General features: G+C 44.4%; 2 protein-coding genes across 5 annotated transcripts in view; both read left to right on the plus strand.

Annotated features, from left to right (window-relative positions):
• Positions 1 to 298: 298 nt before the first annotated feature.
• LOC133157997 (dual specificity protein phosphatase 19-like) lies at positions 299 to 12,250 on the plus strand. 4 transcript variants are annotated; one of them, XM_061284731.1, is made up of 6 exons: positions 555 to 677; positions 761 to 840; positions 984 to 1,242; positions 5,449 to 5,495; positions 8,230 to 8,382; positions 11,763 to 12,250. In XM_061284731.1, exons 3-6 carry the CDS (start codon positions 1,026 to 1,028, stop codon positions 11,943 to 11,945), a joined length of 600 nt encoding a protein of 199 aa, XP_061140715.1. In that variant the 5' UTR covers positions 555 to 677; positions 761 to 840; positions 984 to 1,025; the 3' UTR covers positions 11,946 to 12,250. The 4 variants fall into 4 exon arrangements, with proteins under 4 accessions (XP_061140714.1, XP_061140715.1, XP_061140717.1 ...); XM_061284730.1 differs by lacking the exons at positions 555 to 677; positions 761 to 840 and adding an exon at positions 299 to 552 and having other exon boundaries at positions 11,763 to 12,246; XM_061284733.1 differs by lacking the exon at positions 761 to 840 and having other exon boundaries at positions 592 to 677.
• A 207-nt stretch (positions 12,251 to 12,457) lies between these two features.
• Positions 12,458 to 27,038, plus strand: part of LOC133157994 (uncharacterized) — a 45,598-nt gene continuing 31,017 nt past the window's right edge. Inside the window, exons 1-3 of the mRNA XM_061284727.1 lie at positions 12,458 to 13,171; positions 18,394 to 18,515; positions 21,203 to 21,383. Of these exons, the coding sequence (XP_061140711.1) occupies positions 18,454 to 18,515; positions 21,203 to 21,383 (243 nt within the window). The 5' untranslated portion in view covers positions 12,458 to 13,171; positions 18,394 to 18,453. The remainder of the gene's footprint in view (positions 13,172 to 18,393; positions 18,516 to 21,202; positions 21,384 to 27,038) is intronic.

Raw genomic sequence — 27,038 nt, forward strand, 5'->3', positions numbered from 1 at the left:
CTATTAGTTTTGCAAACAAGTATCTTGATGATAAAATACTTTTAGGTGAATATTCTACGGACGAGACTAAAGGTGATTTTTTTTTTTTGCAATGTATGTGTCAAGTAACATTTGTTGGAAAAGATCACCAAATGATTCCCGAGCGCGGCACCGCTGCTGCTCACTGCTCCCCTCTCCCCCAGGGGATGGATTAGAATCACATGGGGATGGGTTAAATGCAGAGGACAAATTTCACCACACCCAGATGTGTGTGTGACGATCATTGTGACTTTAACTTAACTTTAACTTAAAAGCAACGGCATTTCTGGGAAGAAAAAAACCCCACCAGCAGTCATGCATGGTGGCGGTCGTGTGAACTGCTTGCTACTTAAGGACCCGGATAATTTGTGAGTCACAGACCGCCCATAAAATAAAGTAACTTTATCCAGTCTTTAGAGCTGACACTTACTCTATGTACGATCGTCAGCATTCCTACTTTTCTCTAAATGTGAACGCATCATGCGCTGCGTACTTCCGGCTTTTCCGGAATGTTGACCGTTTCTAACGTCGCTGGTAAGTATTCCACTTTTCTCTATGTAGAATAAACATCAGCTGATTTAACGTTACGCAAAGTCTAGGGACCTCGATTGTTTTAGTTGCATGTCGTGTCATTAATAGTCTTCTATATTTTCAACAAGGTGGGTACACGAATAATCTTTCAACTCACTGCAAAGCTATGATTTGGTCCAAGCCTAGTACCTTGAATTTTGCCCATCCCTAGAACTCACTAAAAGTTTGGTAAAGGGGAAATAAACCTGCTGATTTCAATCAAGAAACAAAGTGTAATTTGGAGTGTAAATTGTAAGTACATACTTGGAATTGCAACAAATCGCACATGTTCAATATTTATATTGTAACATCGTTTGCTTACCTTGCAATGTGTTCATAGATACAATTAATGACAGTAAAACAAAAAAAAATGCTTTCTTTTTAAATTTGTTCAGTTCGTCCATTGTGTGTCTCGAGCTCTGCTTGACCCTCGTGCAATGCATTCATTGTCCGGGGAGATCCAGGGCTTCTCCAAAAGCCGCCTGAGGAAACAGTGCACCCGCGTTACCACGGTGACGGGGAGGAAGCTGTTGGAAAGAAGCACCGATGGCAGCACACAAGTAGAGGAGCTTGAGGACGCCAACGGATGCGGATTTGTGGAGGATAAAAGTCTGGACCTTCAAGTTGGAGTGGTCCGACCCTTCTTGCTGCTGGGTAAGAAACTGTTAGGGTTTACAGATTATCTTCATTGTATGATTATGTTGGAATGTAACCTGTCATAATATACCTATCTTGTCCTGTCTTAACAAAAGTAGTAGAACAAAGTGCTAAGATCTTCTGAACTGATTGACTAGTTGCAGAGGAAACAATCAAAGTTGCTTTGTTTACACAACGTCGTAAAAGAACCCCTGCTATGCTTTGGTCAGCAGGCCATGGGCTTCAACCCCATCCTGTCCACTCTCACCCCCACTCTGTTTCTCTTGGCATGAAGGACTTGACAATAAAGCTGACTCTCTAACTCAATAAAAATGCTCCTGCATGAGGCCTGAGTCCGACCTCATTCGATCATCGCTGTACACACAGCGACGAATGGACTCTCCACCTGCAGGTGTCTAAAAGGACTTACTTGTTTCCCGTGTGGTTCTTGCAAAATAAGTTAGAGTGAGCACCACCCTAACAGAAACTTAACTGGAGCTTACCTGCATCGGTTAAGTCTCTTTTACTGCATATCGTAGCATTGAGCGCTGTAGGGCCTACATGACAAGTTTATCTATGTCTACGCAACATCACTCCATGACTTTTTTTATTAAAGAAAGGAAACAAAACCCAAAAGCCCTGACGCTGTTGTCCATCCACATTCTGCTTGAGTGTCCTTGAGCCTGACATTGAACTCCCTCACAGCTCGGCATGGCCGTTCGGTTTCGTAAACGCACACGTGGCACTCCACCTCGCAGACGAGACGACCCGTCAGCGGGGATCAATATAAATATTGCATCTGTTCGGCTCAGTAAAAGGGAATATTGTCTTTATGGCGCGTTGGCGCTAACAGCATTGGAGTGCCGCTCATTTTTCCTTGACGTCAGCCAATCAGCGGCAGTACGCGCCGCGACACGACACCGCTCGTTTAGTACTCTGCTGGGATTTTCTGGGATTTTTTTTTTTTTCGTTCTCTTTTCTGAGCAAACTCATTTCAGGATGACACACTTACTCCGTGAAAGCCACACACACTTTCAACTCTCCTTATCCATTTTTATAAAAGACAATCGCTTCAGTTGTTCTCTGAGGATCAATTGACTATTGCACTTTTTTTTGCCGACATGTACCAACACAACGCACTGAACATTTTTGACTTAACGCAAATTGTCTCCCAGTACATACAGTTAACGTCCTGTCTCTGATACGGCTCGAATACTACCTCAGAAGGTGGAAAATGCCCCGAGATGGTATTGATGATAGTAGTAGGGCGCCAACTAACAATTCATTTGGTAGTCAATGTGTCAGGTTTGACAGACGAGCAGCACGACTAAATGCGACACACTGTTTTATTTGGGGAGTTGGGAGTTGGATCGGACTGAGTTGGCGTCGTGACACGGGTCGGGACAGGCGGCGTTCGGGCTTGGTCGTGAGACGGGTGAGTAGTCGGGGATGGCGCCGATCGGGCTTGGTCGTGAGACGGGCAAGTGATCAAGACGGGCGGCGGACGAGCTTGGTCGGTCACAACATAGAACTGGGTCGACAACTGGGAATCAGACAGACTACAACAAACACAAGGCACAGGGACGGACAGGTAGCTCATGGGTCGATCTGACAATGGAGTGACAGGAGTGTGACGTTTAAGTAGTGGACCGGTAATAGGTAAGAGCAGTGATTAACTTGATGGCGTGGCTGTGAGCGGTAACCATGGAGATGGAGTGACCATTGTTACCAAGAGATGACAGGTGGCACGGCGCATGACACAATTTCTTTTTATAGATTACTAAATCAGAGTTAAAATATATACCGTAATTTTCGGACTATAAGTCGCGTTTTTTTTCATAGTTTTGCGACTTATACTCAGGAGCGACTTATATATGTTTTTTTCAGAAATTTTTACTTGATCATTAACAGATCACTTACAAGTATAGTTGACCACTTCACATGTTATTTTTAGTATAGTTGATCACTTCACATGCTTTGATATCTTTATCTTGAACATATTCAAAACATGAAAAATAGAGAGAAAAAATCAAATAAAGTAATTAACACTTTAAAGCGCCATATCCTCTGGACATGTCCTCTGTCACCAGGATGACATAAAGGACGAGAAATTTGATCGATGGATTTAATGATTTGGAGTGACACAAATGGTTTGATGATATTGTTGTTTATGTGATAGTTATTTAAAATATAATTTATATATCGTTGTATGGGCCTGTGGAATAATTTGAACTGCGCCGCGGCACATGGCATTGTTGACAAAGGACGATCGATAAAAGATGAGAAATTTGATCGATGGATTTAATGATTTGGAGTGACACAAATGGTTTGATAATATTGTTGTTTATGTGATAGTACTGAAAACGAAAAACAAGTACCGTTTTTTTCCATGTATAATGCGCCCCCATGTATAATACGCACCCTAAAAATGGCATGTTGATGCTGTAAAAAAGCCAGTACCCATGTATAATACGCACCCAAATTTCGACTCCTACTTAAGTCCGTAAATGTAAAATTATTTCAGAAAAAAGATACCGTTTTTTTCCGTGTATAGTGCGCCCCCATGTATAATACGCACCCTAAAAATGGCATGCTGATGCTGGAAAAAAGCCTGTACCCATGTATAATACGCACCCAATTTTTATGAATTTAAAAAAAAAAAATTTTTTTTTTTTTTTTTAAGTCCCAATGATCGTCACACACGCAGGGAGGCAATGGGTCCCATTTTTATAGTCTTTGGTATGGTCTTAACTAGGCTGGATGTAATTTTTTTTGTTGGCGTTGATTTCTCCGACTGCCCGTAAACGCACCACCGCGCTCCGTGCGCGCACGGGAAAGACGCGTGCGGACGTGAAAAAGGCGGCTCTGTATGGGAGAGACGTTGAAGAGGAATAAAAACACCCTTGGAAACCAAAACTTGCCCCTCGTCGTGACTCGGAGCCGCAACAAATGTTTCGGATTTGTGTAGGGTACATTGTGACAGACAGCAAACGAGCAGGCGATCGAGCAAGCGTCTGATACGAGAGCATTGCGGTCGCATGGAGCGTGTTTGAAGTGAACAGCAGAGAAGAAAGGAAGAAGGCAAAGTGTTGTGAAATAAAATGCACAGAACGGCTGCGCAAGACACGTCAGCTATATAAAGAGCGAGAGTTGTTTTCTTCCTATTAGTTTCAATTCACAGTTTAATTAGCAGTTTCAATCAGCAAATAACAAAATGCGTATTACAGATAATATTTTATTTCACAACACTGCCTTGTTCCTTTGGTCTCTGCTGTTCATCCTAAAACACAAAGGCACTCTTTAAGCAATGCGACAGTGAGCGCCCGGCACGCCTCTTTCCTCTAGCGCGGTGGTGCGTTTACGGGCAGTCGGAGAAATCAACGCCAACAAAAAAAATTACATCCAGCCTAGTTAAGACCATACCAAAGACTATAAAAATGGGACCCATTGCCTCCCTGCGTGTGTGACGATCATTGGGACTTTAAAAAAAAAAAAAAAAAAATTAAATTAAATTTTTTTTTGTACCCATGTATAATGCGCACCCCAGATTTTAGGACAATAAATTAGTTATATTTTGCGCACTATACACGGAAAAAAACGGTAATCTTTGGGAACAACCGGATGTTATTCTGCCGGTCAGTATCACTGCGCATGCGCTAGCAAACTCGATAGCAAAGAAATGTTTCGGATTTGTGTAGGGTACATTGTCACAGCAAACGAGCAGGTGATCGAGCAAGCGTCTGATACGAGAGCATTGTGTTCGTATGGAGCGTGTTTGAAGTGAACACCAGAGAAGAAAGCGCCTCTGTAATGGCGGCCTCCATATCATCTCTGGATTAAAAAAAAACAATAATAATCTTTTTTTTTTTTTTTTTTGTACCCATGTATAATGCGCACCCCAGATTTTAGGACAATGAATTAGTTAAATTTTGCGCATTATACATGGAAAAAAACGGTAACTCACACGGTCCGGGACAGAAGCGGCAGTCAATAAATCTGACGCCAGCGTGCTCTAACCCGGAAGACAACAGACGGTGGGGGAGGACAACCTTATAGTCCGGTGCGCCTTATATATGGACAAAGTTTTAAAATAGGCCATTTATTGAAGGTGCGCCTCATAGTCCGGTGCGCCTTATAGTCCGGAAAATACGGGAATTTGAAAGTGCAGAAAAGTCTCAGTTTGGCTTCAAACACTTCTCACTTTTTTTTCCCATTCTCTTTCAGCCTCTCAGGATGTGGCCCATGACATGGACATTTTGCAACGATACCAGGTCAGTGTTGAAGACAGTGGAGGTGGGAATGTGTGTGTTATAATCAACAAGGCTGGCGCGTCCTTGCCATGTTACGATCACGTGCCGAGACGTGAGATGAGAATAGACGTCGACTCGTGCAGTGTCGATTCCGCTCAGTAGAGGGAGTAAATGATCCCAGGACTGCTCCGGGGACGATCGGTTTCATACCTCGCCTTGTTCTGCCTGAAAAGGCACGAGCTGGCTGTTTCTTACTTGTTGTCGAAGCTCATGAGACGGATGATCACAAAGATGAACAACCATCTTCACTCACACTCGCAACTATGGGCACTTTGGAGCGCTATATCGGCCTACCATGCGTGTTTTTGCAATGTGGGAGAAAATCGGAGCACTAGAAGGAAACCCATGCGAGCACAGGGAGCATTTCAATGGAAGAGATTGATTTCCAATCAATTTAGTTCGCAGTTTAGAAATGTTACAAATTCAACTGCTGAGTCAAGATAGGTCTGAAGTAGTTATTTCATAAAGTCACCAACGAGGATGAATGCCACATCACCATCAAATGTCTACAAAACCAGAAAAAATGCAGATGTCCTCTTTGACTTTCGTTTGCGCAGCCTGTTAGGTTCCTCATCACACTAACTGACTGTTGTAATTTAATTCCAGCGTGCACCTGTGACACGCTGCACAGTAATTAACGCCATCGATCACATGCTAGCATGCTAATGCGCGCAAACGTAGATGAGGCCATCGGCCGGAGTGGTCGGGGTTGCTGATTTGGACCACATTTGCATTGCGCCTACCTTTCTTCCCAAGCAGATGTGGCGCCGTTAAGAGCGAGAGAAACGAGCACTCGAGTGTATTTGCTGACCCCCTCGAATCGGCTCTTACGCGTCGACCGCTGCAGCCGCGCCCCATAAATGAGCCACAAAAGTGTCATTCACATTGGACCGCTGCTCTCCATTTGCTGAACACAACACTCATGGTGCTCTGTGAGTACACCGCAGTCATCATTTTACTCATTTGGCACTCCTGTTTTTATTGCCAGTGTGACTTCAAATAGAGTGAAGTGTGAGTGCCTTTTATACACACACACACACAGCACAGAACCATACTGGGCTGTACATTTGGTCCCTTAAATCCTGCTGGATTTAATCCATTTGTTAATACTGTTGCCTTATACAAGCCATCAATACTATTTGGGCATTATCTGGAGCAGTTCACAATTGGTATTTTTCTAATATCCATCCATTCATCCATTTTCCGTACGGCTTAGTCCCCACGGGGGTCGCGGGTGTGCTGGAGCCTATCCCAGCGCCATCAGGCAGTAGCCGGGGGACACCCTGAACCGGTTGCCAGCCAATCGCAGGGCACACAGAGACAAACAACCATTCGCACTCGCACCTAGGGACAATTTGGAGTGCTCAATAAGCCTACCAAGCATGTTTTTGGGATGTGGGAGGAAACCGGAGTGCCCGGAGAAAACCCACGCGGGCCCGGGGAGAACATGCAAACTCCACACAGGGAGGGCCGGAGGTGGAATCGAACCCGCACCCTCCTAACTGTGAGGCGGACGTACTACCCAGTGCGCTACCGAGCCGCTAATAATATGACAAAAATAAAACGCATCACACTCATCTGAGATGCTGATGAGTACGCTATGCCTACAGATTGGTAACAGGTTTCGTTCTGACCTACCAAGCATGGGCTGGCCTTTGAAATCCGTTTAGTTACACAAAACAGTCCCACTAATGTTTGCGAACAGTACTCAAGTCTCTGTACAAAATTGGCAAGGAGGTATATCTGTCCTCTGCACCTCCATCACTCTGGTTTGGGTTGGCCTCCAAACAAGACAAGCGCAGACTGCAACGGACAATCAGGACTGCAGAAAAGATCATTGGAATCAACCTCCCATCTATCCAAGACTTGTACCTGGCCAGGACCAGGAAACGTGCAAGGAACATCTCTACAGACCCTTCTCACCCAGGTTGCAGTCTGTTTGAACTACTCCTCTCCGGACGGCGTTACAGAGCTCGGTACGCTAAAACCAGCAGACACAGAGACAGCTTCTTTCCCCAGGCTGTTGCTCTGATGAACTCACACCACTCTTAGAGTCTCAGAGTCATTACTGTGCAATAACATACTGCTCTCCACACCTTTTTTGGATTTATCTACACCGTTTGTACTATGTGTCCTCGCTGCATCCATTGCAGCCTCGTCATCCTGGAAGAGGGACCTTCCCATCTGTGGTCTCTTCTCAAGGTTTCTCATTTCCCCTAGCTGGAGTTTTGAGTTTTTCCTTGCCCTTTTGGGAGTTTAAGATCATGATGTTTGAGAATATTTGCCATTTTTCACATGTCCTGAGTGTTAGTCACCTAAATGTTGAACAGAGGGTGTCATTTACCGAAGTCAAATTCCTTGTTTGGCACGCTCAAACATGGCGAATAAAAACTCTTGAATCTTGAATATGCAAAAGAAGGAACATGAGCTGCGTTATGTCAAGAGACTCGAGGAGAGGAAGGAGGCCTCCGAGGTAAAGTCAAATTAAGTGAGAGGGTAGACATGGACAACAAACTGAATCAATGCCATCTGTCTCATAATAAACACTCCGTCTGTCCCCGAAGCGCCCCCCCCCCCCAGACACACACACAGCTGCTTAATTTTCTTGCTCTCGTCAAAGCCGTTGTGCGATCACAAGGGCCCTCCTTCACAATGGAGGCTCATTTGCTCAAGGTGCCTCATTTTCGCTTTGCAGGTGTCACACGTGCTAAACGTGGCCTATGGCGTGGCCAACCTTTTCCCGCATCAGCTGCTCTACAAGACCGTCCAGATCCTGGACCTCCCCGACACGGAGATCACTTCATACCTGAAGGAGTGCGGCTCGTTTATAGATCAAGCCCGGGAACAGGTAACACATATGTGGGGAGAATTCATCCAAATGCACTCACCAGCTGTGTCTCAGGGGAGTACTTGCAATTGGCTCTCAGTGCCCAGCTTTAGTATGCGCTCAATCAGCCAATGCACACTGTCCATTCATCATGTTGTTTCACAAGAGGCGGGTGGAGTCAATGGACGGCCGGCTACGAATGAAAATCAGAAGCTGCGTCAGCAATGTGATCATGCACAGTTGCCATGTTTTTGCAGTTCACTTAGGAATAATACACTTGAGTATATTGTGCCTATGTGGCGCCTCAAAACCCGACACTGTCGCAAGTCCATGAATCGCTTGAACTCTTTGCAAGTTGAGTACCGTATTTTCTGCACCATAAGGCGCACTAAAGCCTTTAATTTTCTCAAAAAACGAAGGTGCGCCTTTTAATAAGGCGCACCTTTTGTGTGGACCAAATTCCAAAATCTGTAAAGTTGTTTCGTGTGGCTTCCGCAATATACAGGCGTAATATGTAGACCCGATGAACAAATCAGAGGACATTATGTTTTACGTAGATGGGGCGAAAAAACAGAGGACTGTACGTAACACGTAGAGTACGTACCTCCGCTGCCATTGATAAATAAATACCGTAATTTTCGGACTAAAAGTCGCTCCGGAATGTAGGTCGCATTAGCCATAAAATGCACAATAACGTGAAAAAAAACATATAAGTCGCTCCGGAGTATGAGTCGCATTTTGGGGGGAAATGTATTCGACAAAATCCAACACCAAGAACAGACATGAACGAGCAACAACAGGCTAAACGATAGGTATGCTAACTTGACGTAAACACAAACGAAGAGCTGAGAACGGGCCTGACATAACATTCAGAGTCATTAAAAAAAACTGTTACATAAATAAATCGTTTATAAAACCATCTGTGTCACTCCAATTTATTAAATCCATTGATCGTCCTTTGTCAACAATGGGTGCGTGCCGCTCACGGCGCTTGCACTTCAAAATATTCCACAGGCCCATATAACGATATATAAATTATATATCAAATAACTATTATATAAGCAATCATATTATCAAACCATCTGTGTCACTCCAAATCATTGAATCCATCGATCAAATTCCTCGTCCTTTGTCAACAACGCCGTGCGTGCGCCCTGACGTCAGCCTCGTCGTTATTCCACAGATGTAGTACATAACTATATTGTAGTGTTAACAAAGTACGAGGATAGACGTGGGTTTGGTAAACGGCTCTTTATGTAACAAAACAAACTTCCAGGCGTGTGGCGGCGTGGACTTCCAGCCACGGAGGTGGAAGAGAGATCATAGAATAGGACCGGGCGTGCGTAAAAGCCATGACCAAGCCCCATCCACCGTCCCCGGACAGCCACCCGGCCAAGCGCCGGCCCCCGACTTCTATCCACGGAGGTGAAAGAGAGCTCCGTAGAGTAGGACCGGGCATGCGTAAAAGCCATGTCCGAGCCCCATCCACCGTCCCGGACAGCCACCCGGCCGGCCCCCGACTTCAATCCACGGAGGTGAAAGAGAGCTCCGTATTGTAGGACTGGGCGTGCGTAAAAGCCATAATAGATTTTCAAACCTTCTGTTACTCCAAATCCTTAAATCCTTCAAACTCTTCGTCCTCCGTGTCACTTAGAAACAAAGCCGCTATTGATGCCGGTAGTACGTGGGGCCCTTCGTCATCTTCAACATCCCGTGATCAATCTTTGTCCTTTTTGTAAACAACCGCCGCGCCACGCTGCTGACGTCACTTGAAATTCAAATTACAGTAATCCCTTGCTACATTGTGTTTTTTTTGTCACGGTTTCACTTTTTTTGGGGGGAAACATTTTTGAAAAGATTCACATATAAGTCGCTCCTCATTATAAGTAGACCGCCCCCCCCCACCCAAGCTATGAAAAAATACGGGATTTATAGTCCGAAAATTACGGTACAGTATTCCCTTACTATACCGCAGTTCATTTATCGCGGCTTCAGTACATCGCGGACACCCCAAAAAAAAAAAATTACAAATAAAAATTCTAAATTGAGGAATTTTGGCACGAAAGTTGCCCGCACGCCAGCAGAAGGCAGGGAGTGCTCACACAATTGCAGTACGTACACTTGTGCCTTGTTCTAAAGTTCTAATAATAAGAGTTCTAAAAACATATTTACAGTATTGTACCTTGTTATAATAAAAGAGTTCTAAAAACATATTTACAGTATGTACACTTGCACCTTGTTATAAAAAAGTTGTTATAATAATAATAATTCTAGAAACATATTTACAGTATGTATACTTTAGCTATATCTACATATGTTACAAACACAACACACACATGTATCATATTTATATTTATATTATTTACACATTATTTTCTGTATGTCATTTATGCTATTAATATAGTATTTACATGTTTGAAACTATGTTAATGTTCTAATAATAACATATGCACTTACGTATATGATTTGATATAGATTTATTGGTACACAAAAAATGTACGTCTGTTAAAAATGAGAGGGTGACACTACCTTGTGGATTTTCACCTATCGCTGGTGGTCTTGGAACCAATTATCCGCGATAAACGAGGGATTACTGTACTATCGTTTGTGCAAATCCGTAAAGTTGTTTTGCGTGACTTCCGCCACAGAGTAGAGTACACGTAGAGTATGTACCTCCGCTGCCTTTGATAAATAAATTTGTGCAAATCTATAAAGTTGTTTTGTGTGGCTTCCGCCACACAGAGACGTGGTATACAGGCATATTCTGTAGACCCAATGAAGCAATCAGAGAACATTACATTTTATGCAGATCGGGGTGGTAAACCAATCAGAGGTCTGTTCTTAACACGTAGAGTACGTACCTCCGCCATCATTGATAAATAATACTAGCATTTGTGCAAAGAAAACTGCATTAGGACCCTCTAAAATGGACATGCTTACGAGGCACAATTCAAGCTTCCCGAAAAGCCAGGATCATTGCAGAAGAGCAACGTGACAACGACGAGACAACGACAAGAAGGAACTTGGCATATATAATGGCGAACTGTTTAATTTGGTTACAGAAGATGAGGACTTGGATGGATTTGCATATGAATATCGATTACCAATAATGTGACCATAGTAGAGTACATGGTTAAATAGTCGAATAAAGTACAACACTGTCTTGCTCCCGTGATGTTTTTCGTTTACCGTAAGTCATGGCATGCATGCGTCCTATAATGCGGTGCGCCCTATGTGTGGATTAAAAAAAAGAAAAGCCCCAAGAATTCAGTCTGCACCTTTTAACCCGAAGCGCTTTATGACGCGGAAAATACGGTACGTAGCTTAAAAAGCTCTGCATCTAATTTTTACGTCTAATATCAACGGTCAGACCAAAGCTGCTTTTCTCCCTGTGCCTTCAGGATGGTGTGGTTCTTGTCCACTGCAACGCCGGCGTGTCACGCTCCGCCGCAATCGTCACGGCCTATTTGATGCAGAGTGAAGGGCTTGCGTTTGACGAGGCCTACCGCCAGGTGAAGCTGGCGAGGCCTTCTAGTCGGCCCAACCCGGGGTTCCAGCACCAGCTGCAGAACTTCAAACCATAAGCGATTTTGATTCTACGACAGCAACGATTCACAGCAGACTTTATCTGAAGATTCCTTCCATATAGAGCGCGACAAGAAGCGCGCTCCTATGTGAGCAAGCACTGCGCCGTTGAGGCAAGAAATGTCCGTCTGCCGAAGGAACACACCTCCAAGTCCAGTCAAAGGTGAGACAGGGGCTGCTCTAACTTCTTGGGTCCATTAGGTGAGATGTTTCCGAGGATCACTCGAGAATCACCCGAGATTCCGAATGCCCATCAAATGTAAGCGCGTGCACGGGCCAGAAAAACATTGCAAAACTGTGACGGGAAAAGAAAAAATCTTTATAATCTTTATAAAAGAAACAAGTTGTACCGCTATGAGAATAAAGTTCGATTCTATTTGTTTTCCAAGAAAAGTGTACTGTGTGTGAGAGTGTGAGTGTGGTTGCATCTGAGTGAGCGTAGTGTATAGCCACGTGTGCTGCTGTGTGCCAGAAACACAGAAATCATCTCCCAATGAGAGATGCTTGTACGTTGTCATGTGAAAGATGTATCTGCTCTTGTTTGAAAGTGGATCTGTCCTCTTTTATTTCTTTATTTATTTTCAAGTGCAGATTTTGGATTTTGCATTGGCAGCAGTCGCTTGTTGGGGAGTGTGTGATGGTGGGGGTAAAGGAGGAGCTAAATTGCTCCAAATGGCTGGCAATTCCTGCTGGTCTCATAAAGGTCGTAGATTATTTAACGGGCCTGTAAAACCTGCCGAGTGATCGCATTGCGCCGGCTTCTGTCATTGTTGAGAAGCATAATGTTTGCACACCATGGCTTAATTCCTCCTAATGACCAAATGCTCTTCCAGCCTGACCAATTAGACCAGTATCGCACTTTCATTTTTTCTCCACCCACAATTTTGACTTTGTTGTTCGAAATAGTCTCCATGGTAGATTTTGTCCAATTGCAGGAGCGTCCGTAACACACAAACACACACACACACACACACACACAGTGCAAAGTGGAGCGCGACTGCTCGGCTTTGGCCTTTCCTCTTTGTTGCTCTTCAGCGGCCCCACCCGGGACTAACCACAGTGAAGCCAACCGTGCCTCCCCTGATGATTTTTTGACATTTCAGCATCTGGATGAGGGCCTGCAGTATGGCTCTAGCCGTCCCATCTGTAGCATCTCCGGGGAGAGGAGGCGGATACTCAGCCGGCCTAACTGCATGGCGGCCTCACTGATAACATGCCAGCACAGGTACACTTTAAGGCTGCTTTCATTATGTTGTGTGTGTGCATGCGTGGGTGCACGCGCACACCGTATTTTCCGGACTACAAGCTGCTACTTCTTGCTCAAGGTTTGAACCCTGTGCATTGTAGTCTGGTGCGGCGCAAAAATTACGACAAATCAGAGTTTTGTGATGTCTAATACAGAAAAGCTAACGAATGCATTTACCACATTATTGTGTTCCTCAAGCATAATACAGCACCTTCGATGCAATTCATCTGATTCATCTCAAAATACACCCACAATAAGTGAAAACAGCGGACAGCTCCAAAATCAGCAGAAAGACTGACATTAATGCTATGAAAACGAGTGCATAGACAAAGTGAAGTACAGTTTATTATTGTTGTATCATCTCAAGCTTACCGCTTTACCGTGTCCATCGTTTCCATAGATTGAAGGAACTGAACCATCAACGAAACGAAGTCTTTCGGTGAATCCTTCTCTATATTTACAAAAGATTTCTGAAACACTCCTTGAACAAGCAGGACTTTGCCCACAGATGTGGGAACACTGCTTAAAAATTTAAATTTGACCAGGCACTTCTTTGAGGTTCTGATGTTGTGCAATGAGTTGTCTGGATTGATGCAGCGAACAACGGAACATTTTGATCCCTCCACTTCGACACCCTTGAGTTGTTTGGACTACATAAGTCTCTCCGAGTAATAAACATGGCAGATTTGCGAATCGAATATGTTTATTTTTGTTTGGCAACACCCATTACCTTGTTTGGTTTGTCCCACCCCAACGGATGTGACGTAATAGATAAAAAGTACGTACCGTTTTTTTCCATGTATAATGCGCCCCCATGTATAATACGCACCCTAAAAATGGCATGTTGATGCTGGAAAAAAGCCTGTACCCATGTATAATACGCACCCAAATTTTGACTCCTACTTAAGTCCGTAAACGTAAAATTATTTCAGAAAAAAGATCTTTGGGAACAACTGGATGTTATTCTGCCGGTCAGTATCACTGCGCATGCGCGAGTAAACTCGATAGCGAAGAAATGTTTCGGATTTGTGTAGGGTACATTGTGACAGCAAACGAGCAGGTGATCGAGCAAGCGTCTGATACGAGAGCATTGTGTTCGCATGGAGCGTGTTTGAAGTGAACAGCAGAGAAGAAAGCGCATCTCAGTGGAACCTCAACTATTAACCGGCTCAGTGGCATAGTGGTAGAGTGTCCGCCCTGAGACCGGAAGGTTGTGGGTTCAAACCCTGGCCGGGTCATACCAAAGACTATAAAAATGGGACCCATTGCCTCCCTGCTTGGCACTCAGCATTAAGGGTTGGAATTGGGGGGTTAGATCACCAACTGATTCCCGAGCGCGGCACCGCTGCTGCTCACTGCTCCCCTCTCCCCCAGGGGATGGATTAAAATCACACGGGGATGGGTTAAATGCAGAGGACAAATTTCACCACACCCAGGTGTGTGTGTGACGATCATTGGGACTTTAATCTTTAACTTTAATCTGTAATGGCACTCTTTGTATCATATACGGATTTAAAAATATATATATATATATATATATATTTTTTGTACCCATGTATAATGTGCACCACAGATTTTAGGACAATAAATTAGTTAAATTTTGCGCATTATACATGGAAAAAAACGGTAATAGAAAACGGAGAAATCTGAACGGTGTAAAAAATAGCCCCCCAAGCAGATCATAAAATTATCTCTGCAGCACCTGGAGAGATAGATTACACTTTTCTACAATCTTGGAGACTCCAAGTACACAATAAAATGATTTTAAAGGGAAAAAAGTCGATTTTCCATGATATGTGTCCTTTAAAGAGAGAGATTGGCTCTCAACAAAGGGAGAAATTTGGCTCTTAATGAAGGAAATAGAGCTGCTGAAGCTACTGTAGAGGTTTCCTCCGGCCACTAGAATGCAGTGGGCTATTGTTGATGACATCTTGTTGCATTGCCCTTTTCAGTATTTATTTATCACCCGGTCATGTGATCTCCGGAGCTATACGTGTAGCTCGTATCGCATTGCCAACTTTACACCTGTATGTGCTCCAATTTTATTTATTATTACCGTGTTTTCCGGACTATGAGTAAAAGTCGCACCACCCATAAAATGCATAATAAAGAAGAAAAGAAACATACAAGTCGCACTGGAGTACAAGTCGCATTTTTGGGGGAACTTTATTTGACAAAATACAACACTAAGAATGGACATGAATAGGCAACAACAGGCTAAACCAGGGGTGGGCAAACTTTTTGACTCGCGGGCCGAACTGGGTTCTAAATTTGGACCGGAGGGCCGGACAAGGAGCAGATGGACGTAGGCGTTGTGTGAAGTCATATAAGCGACCTGTAAAGGTCATTGCATAAAAGATCTTGGCCTTTAGTAGGTAGTAAAGCATGGATATTCCAAACAATTTTTTTGAAAACAAATGCATTTATTAACAGCATTAAAAAAGTAATAATTCACTAAAAAACTGCTATCTGTGATTCTCATAAAATACGACACTGTTATTATGAATAACAATCTCCATCACTTCAGTGCCTGCAGGTCAGATTAATGAAAGATGTTTATCTTATGAGATCACATCAAACGGCAAACATTCTGACCAAATATATCATCTTGAAGAATCGGTGAAAGCATACATCCAAATGAAGTAATCAAAACAGCAACACGTTGAGGGGTATCTGAAAATCAGAGCAGAGTTTTAACTCGCAAACACCTGGTAACAGAGGTGAGGAAACGGGAAACACCTCCTTAAAGTAAGCCTTAAGAACTTTACAGGTTAAGATTAGTCGCAAATAGGTGGTGCATCAATGTCCTTGAGCATCCTGCATTGTTTGAAAATGAGAATGGTCGCTAGTTTCAATCCCTGCTATGTGTACAAATCATATTCAAAATGCATTTTTTTACAATAAACTTGAGAGCCTCCCGTTCATTTTCAGTGGGAACAGTGTTGTTGGTCTCCCTTTTTTGCTAGTGCGTCATAGTCTGGAGTAAAATTTGTTGTGCATATTCTTAGGCGAGATCCGAGGTGTTGGTCCGTTTACCTTGATCTGTGACGGGTTGATGTTGATGTGGCTGAACGTCACGTCGCGTACGTCGAGCCAAATTGTCCACTCTTTTTTAACATTCGGCACTCACTTCTTTTTTTCGGGCCACTCATTTTAATGGAAGGATTCCAGGGGAAGGTTTGTGGGTGGCTTTAGCGCAAAACTGCATCTGAAAGCTCAGCGCGCGAATTATAAGAATGCTGTCGTCAAAGCCCACGCTCTAAATTCGGGACTGATACGAATAGAGCGAGAGTGCGCCAAGTCCGTACTACTGAGTACGTACACGCACTTGTGAGTGTGCACCGAGCTTTCTGACACGGCTTCCGGTAGTAAATGCGCAGGCGAGCGCTTCGCCATCTACTGGGAAAACGCAGTCATTGCAGGCAAAATGACCAAAAAAAAAAAAGTTTAATAATACAATTTGTTCAGGGTTGGCGGGCCGGATTAAACGGTCCCGTGGGCCGGATGTGGCCCGCGGGCCGTAGTTTGCCCACCCCTGGGCTAAACGATACAGTATGCTGTAATGTTACACTAACTAAGAATAGTCCTGACGTAACATATTAACAGTTATTCAAATAATTATAACATTAATAACAAGTTTATCAAACCATCCATGTCACTCCAAATTATTAAATCCATCGAAATCTTCTCTGTGGAAACAATACCGCTGCTGGCTCCAGAAGTACATGCGGCACTGACATCAGACTCATCGTCAGTTGCAGTTCCAATTATTCTACAGGCCTGTATAACTCCATCTAAACGATATATCAAATAACTATAACATAAATGACAAGTTTATGGAACCATCCGTGTCACTCCGAATGATTAAATCCATTGAAATCTTCATCCTCTGTGTCACTTGTAAACAACTCCGCTGATTCCGGAAGTTAGTGGACGGATTCAGACTCATCGTCAGTTGCAGTTCCAATTATTCCACAGGCCTAGAGCGCTCTCATGCAGTTTAGTCTGAAAATAACATGTGAAGTGAATCTACTACTCGTAAGTAAGTAATGTGTTAATGATCAAGTAATAATGTGTTAACAATGTCACATGTAACTCACTCCTGAGTATAAGTCGCAACCCTGGCTAAACTGAAAAAAACTGTGACTTATACTCCATAAAATACGGTCTCTTACAAATGGTAATTAAACATTAAAACACCTGCAATTTATAGTCCGGCGCGGTCTACATACTTGTCTAAGAAATAACTCAGGAATCATTAAGACCGGCCTTACTATGCTTCCTAAGTGCAGTATGTGAATGTTTCCTTTTTTTCCCGTGTTGTATTGCGGCAAAATGCCAGAGGATCTTCCAGTGCAAACACTTAAGTCTTATCCATCCCACGTGTTGGACCATCTCATGGTCCAGCAGAGCGTGTCAGAGTTCACACACTTATTATCACAAAGCAGCAAAACATCCCATCCTCTCGCGGGGATACAACATTTTCATTTTTTTCTCTTCAGGCTTGCTACTCCGCCGTCGTGAGTTCTCTTATTGCTCCCAGTGTGCGTGTGATGTATTATTAAATAAAGCAGGCTTTCGTTTAATGCGCACAACGCTGGCAAAGTGCGTATCTGCAAACATATGTTCACTGCTCACATAATGTGCGCCTTTATATGAATCAAAGAGTAAATAAATAGCGACCCCAGCAAGGACTTAAACAGGCGACATTTGCATTTGTTAAATGAATCCAGCGGCGCTTAAGGGAGGTTTTTAAGCTTATTATTACAGCAGTGGATCATGGGAGGGGAATTCATCAGATAAGCCGCTTAGAGTGGCCTTTATTTTGCTCAACGCTCTGCAGCAATATTTGCTCAGTGCACCAGAGAAAGAAAGAGATTCTCCGGGGGGGGGGGGGGGGGGGGCTTTCTGGTCCCGACACTCCTGCCACGGCCATACTCCCTGCGCAAATGTTGCAACCCCCCCCAGATTTGTTGCATATAAAAATAAACAATTCTCTATACAAACAAATATTCAAATTCAGTTAGTGAGACGACATCACTTTCCCATTAAAATGTTTTGATTATTATTGCTTCATTCTTCAATTTGGCCCTTGAGTGCAATCGAGCTGGAAAAAAGGCAGAGAAGTGAAAGATGCTTGTAGTCATCTTGAATTGAAACCTTGACGTGCTTTTAATGTGCTTTGTTTTTGCCATTGGGAGTCCTCATCGTAGCATCGGGCACACTCGGTGAGATGGAGATGACCTTGAGAAGTTGAGGAGATGGAAAACGCCTTCTGCTTAGCACAATGGAGACGGCGAGCCAAGCATCTGCTTCTATTTGCGTGAGTCAAGTGGCACTTGCCAATGAAACTTATGTCACGTAGTTTTTCAAGTTCACTTATCAGATATTTCAGAATCGTAATTGGCCGGATGGTCAGGCGTGTACTCTCGTCCTCCGGTTCCATCAGGCGGGATAGGCTCCACCTGGGTCATCAGCCTAACAGCGCTCAGCGCCATAGGAAATGGACGCCTCGTGTTCCTAATGTTGTGGCCACTGAGTGCGTATAAATGCTGTCTTGTCAAAAGGTCAGTGAGAGCCGGCATCCAAAGAGCAATTTGCGCTTCTATTGGTTGCTTTCAGAAAGTTCCCGTTAGGTTTAGAAGGATTGCGCGGCTTTCAACTCTCAGCTGCGGCTACAAAGTGGTTGCGTCGGCGGTCACGGAGAGGAAGCAAATGGTCTCCTGCCGCCAATCATTTCCCACAATACACTTTAGCAAAACCAAGCGCGAAGCAGACCGCCAGAGTCCGTGCGGTTTCGTGTTTGGGAAGGAGTTGCTGCCCATCTGCTTCCAACTGCTTTTATTAGGACCATCTTCAGCTTTTGGGTGTTAACCTGGTGACACCCAAAACATTTGAACCAATTATGTATCAACACGTTGGCTGGTTAAAATGTGGAGCAAACGAGCTTTTTGTGAAAACAAACATCAAGCACAACTGTCTGTGCTCCCCTTTTCTTTATGTTAATGAGCAGGGCAGGGAGGAATGCACCACGGGATAATCCCGCTGAATAATTTTTTGAGTCATGCAATTTTGGACGTGAGGAATTGTAATCGGTGACACCCAAAGCAAGCTGCACATTGTGCATCTTATTGTATCCCAACAGATCTGGCGGGCAAACCCGGCGGGATACACACTCATCTCCTACAGAATGTTCCTTATCATAAACCATCGGAGGATGCCTCGTGGCTTCCAGTAAAAAGAAAAAAAAAACTGTTACGGCTCAAGCCTTGCGGGTGTCAGATGGAGCAAGCCATTGTCGCATTTTTTCACTATTCCTGCTTGGCCTTCTTTGTAGAGGATGAAGAATATATGCCTGTGAGTGTTATATTATCGTTGCTGCACTTTGAGGTTTAAAGGGACATCGGTGCTGGTTTGGTTAGCCTGTCAATTATGTTTTCCATTGTGTATTATAGCATTAAGCTAGCAGAGGCAATGTTATTTTCTTGTTTAAATACACAATGTGAAAATCTCTTTTCTGACGTATTTTCCATTCTCTGCTTGCTTAAGTTCACTGTCGCCTTACAGTACTCGTATCTTCAATTTGTGTTTGCAAGTCAAAGAAAAAAAAAAGTCTGGTCTCTAAAAAACTCATATCTGTAGGCAAAACTATAGCGGCACGCAAATGTCAGCGAGTGCATTTTGCCTGACTACCAATGAGTGTACTAAAAGCTGTCCCAGTGAGCATGACAATGAGCCGTCCATTGTGAGGCTACGGATTTTAGTTATTGATCTGACTCCAAATTACGATCAACACTTAACACAAGAGTTGTTATGTCCAAATCCACACACTGCCGCACCTAACAATTTTGCGTTCGTTTTGTCAAAGAGAAGACCAGTAAACCAATTAGGCCGAATTTACCAATTGTTTAATCCTGACAAAGCAAGCTAATACAGGCACCTGGGTCTCGGGTCCTTAACACCAAAAAGCTCGTGTGCCTTCGTGACCATCAAAGACAACATATTCTTCTGGGTTGCCCAGTTTTAAAGAAACACAATATGAATATTCAAGCATGCAAAATATTGTGTGGTGATTGGTCGATGGTCATCTCCTCCTCGTTTGGGTTTTCCCCTGCTCAGCACAGGTGTCTGGACCACAAAGACGAGTTGTTATTTGCGTTCCTCACCGGCCTTGAGATGTCCTCCCTGTCTGGACCTCCTGTTCCACATTACTTTGTAGAAAACAAATTCATGTAGTCTGCACATTCCTTTCCACTTATTAAGGGACCACACTACTACTAGAAATTATATTGATATAATTATATGTGTCTAACGCAGCCTTAATCAAATGTGTTTGCAAACTGCCGAAAGTACATTCCCCTTTACCATGGACCTTAATTCTCAATGGGGGTAGAATGAGAGAACTTCTCCACGCCGCTTCCCTGCTCGCCGGTAGGTGGAGCTTGTCTCCTTTGGATGAAGAGGAGGAGGAGGAGGGAGAACCGGAGCCGGAGATGATTAAGGGGGGGGGGGGGGGGGGGCGAGTGAGAGAGAGCGAGAGCAAGCGTCAGCACTCCATGCGTTAAAAGGGCAGATGGTAACGGCGGGTAAGTGAGGAGCAAAGCACTCTGCCGGCCGCTCAGCCAAAGCTCAGCTCGGCCGCTCCACTCGTGCCACCGCAGCGTCTCGCACTGCCCCGTAGAACGCATCGGCGCGCTGGCAGTGCTGCCGCCCGCCGCTTCTACTTTGTCTCCGAGCCCACGCTGACGGGACACAGCAGCAAAAGTGCAGAAGGAGGAGGAGTGGGAGCCGAGATTGGAGCAGACAAACGGGGCGAGTTGGGGGCAACATTTGGAAGAAACCTACCAAAGAAAGATGCGGCGCGCAGCCAGCGGCAAGAAGAGACGCATTTAGGACATGAGACCAGTGAAATATCGGAAGAGAAACTAGCAGGAGAAAGACAATTCATCAGCAGAAGCGGCAGCAAGAGGGAATAAACTCTCTTTTTGTGTGTGTTTGGTTGCCCTCAAGTAGGAGCAACAAGGACGCCTTTCGCTCCCAGCGCAAGTCTGGCAAAGTCTGCCAGGAGCTTCCGATGGCGTGCTACTACATCGTGATCAGCTCCACCCACCTGCGTGACGGACAGCTCAGGAGCATCAAAGGGGTGTTCCGAGGACCAATTGGAGCTGGCGGACACCAAAGCAACAAAACGGTAAGGCACCTTTTTCAAACCCGTTTGACGACAAGTGGCCCGCCGGGTCGGGCCACCTGTACTCCACCGACGCTGGGCCGACCAGCCCAGTACGATCTAATATTCAATACACTTTAGTATTCACTCCTTCAATCCTTATAGCTTGAGTAAGATTGGAAGGCCGGAAGATATCACTTGTGAAATATTCACTTAGAGTTTCAAGTGCAAAATAAAAAACAAAGAGCACTGTACAGTAAAAAAACAGAATCAATCTTTCTGAGTTGCAACCACTGTTGTGTTCAAGTCTTGAACATTGCTTAATGAATATCATCGGGTGCTGGAGTCGGGTTGGCGGCTTAGTGTGGGTGTGAGCGACTGGCACACCCGGACTGACCATAGGGAGAACCGGGAGTATTCCCCAAGTGCCGGACTAGGATTGGCCTGCTGGCCTGCTTCTCTCTGTTTATTTTTGTTTTTGTATTTTTGTAAGACTGCCGGTGCGGCGGCGCGCCTATCAGAGAGACAGGCCAGGCCACTCAGACCATGTGAGGAGGGAAAGACGACTGGTTTATATCAATTAACACCCGCCCACACAGTCCATATCAATCACACACCTGAGAGCGTGTGTGGAGGAAGGGGTGTGTTACGTATGTCAGGTGCCGGCTGCTGTGTAGCGAGCGAGGATAATGGACTTCGAATGTGTTAAAAAGAAGAGGAAAGGCGGTGCAGAGAGGGAGAGAGACAAAAAACAAAGGCGCTGGAGGGGGGCGCGGCCAAATACAGAAAAGTTACGGATTTATTCAGCCCCCCACACGGTGCCATTAAAAACTGTGTGTGTGCCCGCGCGTGTATGCATGCCAGTTTGCATGTGTTGTGTGCATGCCGCTGCCATGTAATAAGTCTGTCCCTCTGCTGATTTATTGTTAGATTTAGTTGTAGTTGATTTTGTAAGTTGAAGAGTCATTTGTTATTCTACATGCACATTCCTCTAAACTTTGTAACTGGCCCTGGCTAAATTAATACTAAAATATGTCTGTTTCCTATACAAAGGTGGATATATTGCCAGTTTTGGTGCTTCAGACAGTAGGCCCAGTACTAGCTCAGAGCAGCTGACAGGTAAAGAACAGACAGTCATCTATCAATGCATGGGATTGAATAGTCCATGACTATCATGAAACGTTTGGGGGGGAAAAGCATATATTTAACTATATCATTCTTTTGATATTGATTAAATGTGTTATTGGTTGTTCTGACACTCCCAGCAGATACAGAGTATACTGGCAAGACGAGTCCAGGGAGCAGTGCAAGGGAAAGGCCAACTCAGGACACAGACAGACTCAGAGAGACCTTTTGATTATTTTGCTCGCCCTCATTCTAGAGATTTTGATTTGTTTTTCCAGTACCACCCACAACAAAACCCAAATAATGGTTGTGTGCATGTGTGTGCGCACAAATACGTTTTGCTTGTCCTCATGCATTTAAGTGAGGGTGTGAACATGCACGTGTGGGCAAGGCCAGGGTGGCCTGGTTACATAACTGACTCCTGGCCTGAAAAAATCTCCCAGTCCGGCCCTGGCGACTGGGTGTGAGTAGGGGCCTCCGGTATATCCTTGCGAGTGATCGATAGACAACCCAAAGTGCATCGATGGCCGGCTCTCCTTGCCAGGCCACGACACAACCTTAACGGCTTTAGTTAGCCAACACTGTTACCACTAGTAGGCAAAGCGGGCATACCCAACTACAAAGAATGCTCACTATTGTTAGCCTTGTCGCAATTGTCTAATTGTTTCCATTTTTAATGGATATTGTGACAGTGAGAAAGAAAAGGGCTTGGCCAATATGCTAATAGGCTAAAAATCTTTAACATTATATATGAGCAAGTCGTTCCTTTATCGCACAAATAAATGAGAATTGCCGATGTTGCAATACAGGATAAAATGCTTGAAGCAAGCAAAATGCGCTTAACAAGAAATGCCTCAGAAGAAGAACGATGTCGGCAGACACAACAAGCATATTTTGCCTTGATTTACAAGATTTAATCTTGTTTCCAGATGAGTTGCACTTTTTCAAACGCTTTGTCAATAATTCACTGCGAGTCATTTAGTGGACCTCCAAGCTGTGCTAGGTGACGTGAATTCCCGTGTGACAGTCACTGAGTCTTTAGGTCCACATCAGCGTCACTATGCCCCTCCCAGCAACTTGATTGTCAGCTCTTTAATCAAAGTGTTTGCACAGTTAATTAATTGCTGCTTCCATTTGCTTAATTGACTGGAGGCGCAGGGAGGCAGATGGCGTGGGGGCGGTGAGGCCACGCTAAGCTAAGCGCTCCGTTGGCTCACCGGCGGCACAGGCGGTGGCTCGGAATCCCGGTCGCCAGGCCGCCCTGGCTCGGCCCGGAGCACCTGTCTTTGATGAGCGGCCGAACAGGGGTCGTTGTTGCGAATTTGACAACGTTACAACTTTCGGCGTGGCCTTGCTCAGAAGCTCCCGTGAAGTCCGGCCACATTCAAATCTGGTTGGCTCAAATCTAACTTTTTGTCATTAATCATTGTTTTTATTTTTTATCAAAACAACAACAACACTGTCACACGAGTTCTCCAGCAAAATGCGTTAAAGTAATAATGCGAACAAGTTGTCAAAGAAAGTGAAACAATAATGAGTGTTTTGAAACGGCGTCCGCCACCTCTTCCCGGAATAGTGCGCTATATTTACTCAGAGAGTTAATTGGCAAACTAGCGCACACGACGGCCGCCTCGCTACGGAAGAGCATCCTCGTGCGCACGACGACTAATTTTATCTCGGTCGGCGCGGGCAGCCTTCTGATGAAACGGCGTGAAAGCGACACGCCTCAAAGTAAGCCGCTGAGATGTGATGTGTTTGCGCAGCACAAAAGAAAGAAAAAGGAGATCATCTTTCATATACATTGGCTCGGTGATTCCCAACCACTGTGCCGTGACAGGTCACTGGGTTTGCCGCCAATTCCCCTCTGTCGCACTGAAAGCGATTTTCTATTTAGATGCCCGACATGGTCTTACTTTTTCATGTAAGAATAAACGGTGTTCCTTCCGTCCGGCAGGAAGTAAAAGACAGAGAAGTCTTTCTTCTCCATCCATTCACATACACATTAAAATGCAATATGTATACATATATATATATATATATATATATATATATATATATATGTAATCAGCTGATTAATCAGTTATTTTTTTCTGCAACATATCGCAATGCCTGTAAAAATAAATGTTGTTTGGGTCTTAATAGTTCTGATAAAATATGATGATAAGTATTAGGATTAAATTATCTTTGACCGAACCATTTCTGGGCCCAAGGGATGCAAGTTAAGTGAACAAAGTTGAGAAACGCTGCATTAATTCTCAAATGTGGCTTTGGATTATTTCTCCAGACCTCCATCAGCAGCCAAAGTCAGCCCCTTTCAGACACGATCGGAATCCTCAAATGGACTTTGCCCAGAAAGGTCCCCCGATCGGAGATGTTCCGATCTCCTTCCTGACGAGCGTTCGGCACATTTTAAAGAGCCCAAAATGAGACAGCAAGAGAGAGTACGCATCTTGACCTTGAGTGCACATTCCCGCTAATATGTCGAGGATTAGCGCAGTGACCGACAGCACGTGGTCAGCCATAACAAAATGGCAACATTCACCTCAAATGGACGCTGCTGTCCTTTCTTTCCTTCTGTAAGGCATCAGCTACATTTGGTCAGGTCACGTTGGACGATTGGATTTCTAATTTGGATTTGTTTGGATGTTTGAAGGTAATTGCTGATAATGTGTAATAATTGCAAACCATAGAATTGTCCTTTTTTCACTATTGTCACCTGCCAGCCTGAGGGCACCTCGGTGTTGCTCGTGAGTTTGCGCTCGTCACTGAGAGGAGGCAAAAGGAATGCTATGGGACATTTAGAAAAAAAAAAAAACCTCTGACTTTTGTAGTGGGACTTTTTATGTAGCTGTCCCCTAAGAGTGCACACATGTTATTGAATTTAGATTTTTTTTTTAAATCCAATTTGAGGTTGTTAGGTTTTTTTTTTGTTAGCCATAAGAGCTTTTCTGCCAGGTGCATTATGGTGGCTCAAATATGTACGTAATGTTGCGATGCTAGATGAAATCGCCTCAATTTTCGCGGGTCATAGTGGAGGTATTTGATTGACAGTTGAGTGGGGCGTGGTTTCAGCGCATTTAGATGACACCATTTCTAAGCCTTCTCTTATATATCCTTGGCCATATTTAGAATCATTCAAATTTGGAAAGAACGCCCACAGCGTGAGCAATTGTGCGAGACACGTTTATCACTTGAAAGGGTTGCTTCCCTGAGCCGGTTGGCTTTGCTATTTAGATGGATTAGCATCCAAGCTAGCAAGCATGGCTGCTTGTCGAATGGTGTCGTTTCATTCTTAATGACTGTCAAAGTGTTGATGAGTTTTCTCGCTTTGAAAAGCGCCAGCAGCGTCAACCTGACTCATGAGCCAAAACTTTTCACAGGAAAGACGCATCCAAATGGAGCTTGTGCGTGGCCATTGGAATTTTTCACACCTTTTCCCAACATCGGCCAGCCTGGCGGACACGTTACCGCGGCAACGTCCATTCCAGTCAAGGCAAATACTGTAGTGCCGCTTTCTCTGCATCCTGTGTCAGTATTGTTCAGGGTTTTTACACAAAAAACAGATTTTACCTCATTTTTCCACTTGTCGATGTTTTTTTTCTGATACCAAATGGGCTTTGAAAATTTTTTTTAACAGCCATAAGAGTGTTTGATTACGTATGTGTCGTTGGTATCTGCTGTTAGATTCTTTGTGTGTGTACCTGTGATAGGTATTAGTGGTATTAGTGTACGTTATTACCATACATGTTCTTGCAGTCATTGTGTGTCGTTTGTGTGTTGTTGTCTACAATCTACATATGTTGTTACTGCAATAGATGTGTGCAAAATCCTAGTTATAGTTTTGTGTGTGTGTGCGTGCGTGCGTGTGTACTGCATGCGACATGACGAGCGCGCATGTGGCAGGAACTCTGTGGATGTGTGAAACATCAGCCATGACTGAGGAGCCATCTGCTGCCCACAGCTCCGTGTGGGTATGCGTGCGTGCGTGTGTGTGTGTGTGTGTGTGTGTGCGTGTGTCCTCCTGTGACACAGTGCGAGTGCCCAGCTGACCCATGTGGCTTATTTATGTCATCCCACGGAAGATGAAGAGTTTTCTCACGTTGACCCTCAGAGGGAAGCGTGCGAAGCGTGTTTACACGTCAACACGTTACTCTGTCTACACTTTCAGATGTCGCCTTTTTGGAAGTTTCCACGGTAACGGCAGCTCGTTTGTGCGCTATCAGTCTTAGTGGAAAACTGCCCAGGCCAACGCTGCCCAAGAGCTTTTTTAGCTGCACTCAGACAAATTCAAAATGACTTTAGGCTTTATATTAGTGCTATAAGTCGTCTTGATCTTGGGGGTGTAAATGCTGTAGCGACAGCTCTTTTTTTCTCTGCAAACCGCCGAGTCACATACAGGTTAAGAAGTCAGCCTTTCGATCCAAAGAACCATCCAAATATTTGGCTCATTTGTTCCTGGCATTTCAAAAACATGAATGAGGAAACGAGCTGCTGCCAAGGTGGCCTCTCGTTCCCCATGGCAGCAGCAGCCAAAACTCGCCTTGCTGATGTCGT

Source organism: Syngnathus typhle, linkage group LG8 (genome assembly GCF_033458585.1).
Source record: "Syngnathus typhle isolate RoL2023-S1 ecotype Sweden linkage group LG8, RoL_Styp_1.0, whole genome shotgun sequence".
Classification (NCBI taxonomy): domain Eukaryota; kingdom Metazoa; phylum Chordata; class Actinopteri; order Syngnathiformes; family Syngnathidae; genus Syngnathus; species Syngnathus typhle.

Coding starts and splice junctions, on each gene's coding strand:
- LOC133157997 (XM_061284730.1), top strand. CDS start 1,026: ATGCATTCATTGTCCGGGGAGATCCAGGGCTTCTCCAAAAGCCGCCTG. Junction 1,243..5,448: donor CCGACCCTTCTTGCTGCTGG/GTAAGAAACTGT, acceptor ATTCTCTTTCAG/CCTCTCAGGATGTGGCCCAT. Junction 5,496..8,229: donor ACATTTTGCAACGATACCAG/GTCAGTGTTGAA, acceptor TTCGCTTTGCAG/GTGTCACACGTGCTAAACGT.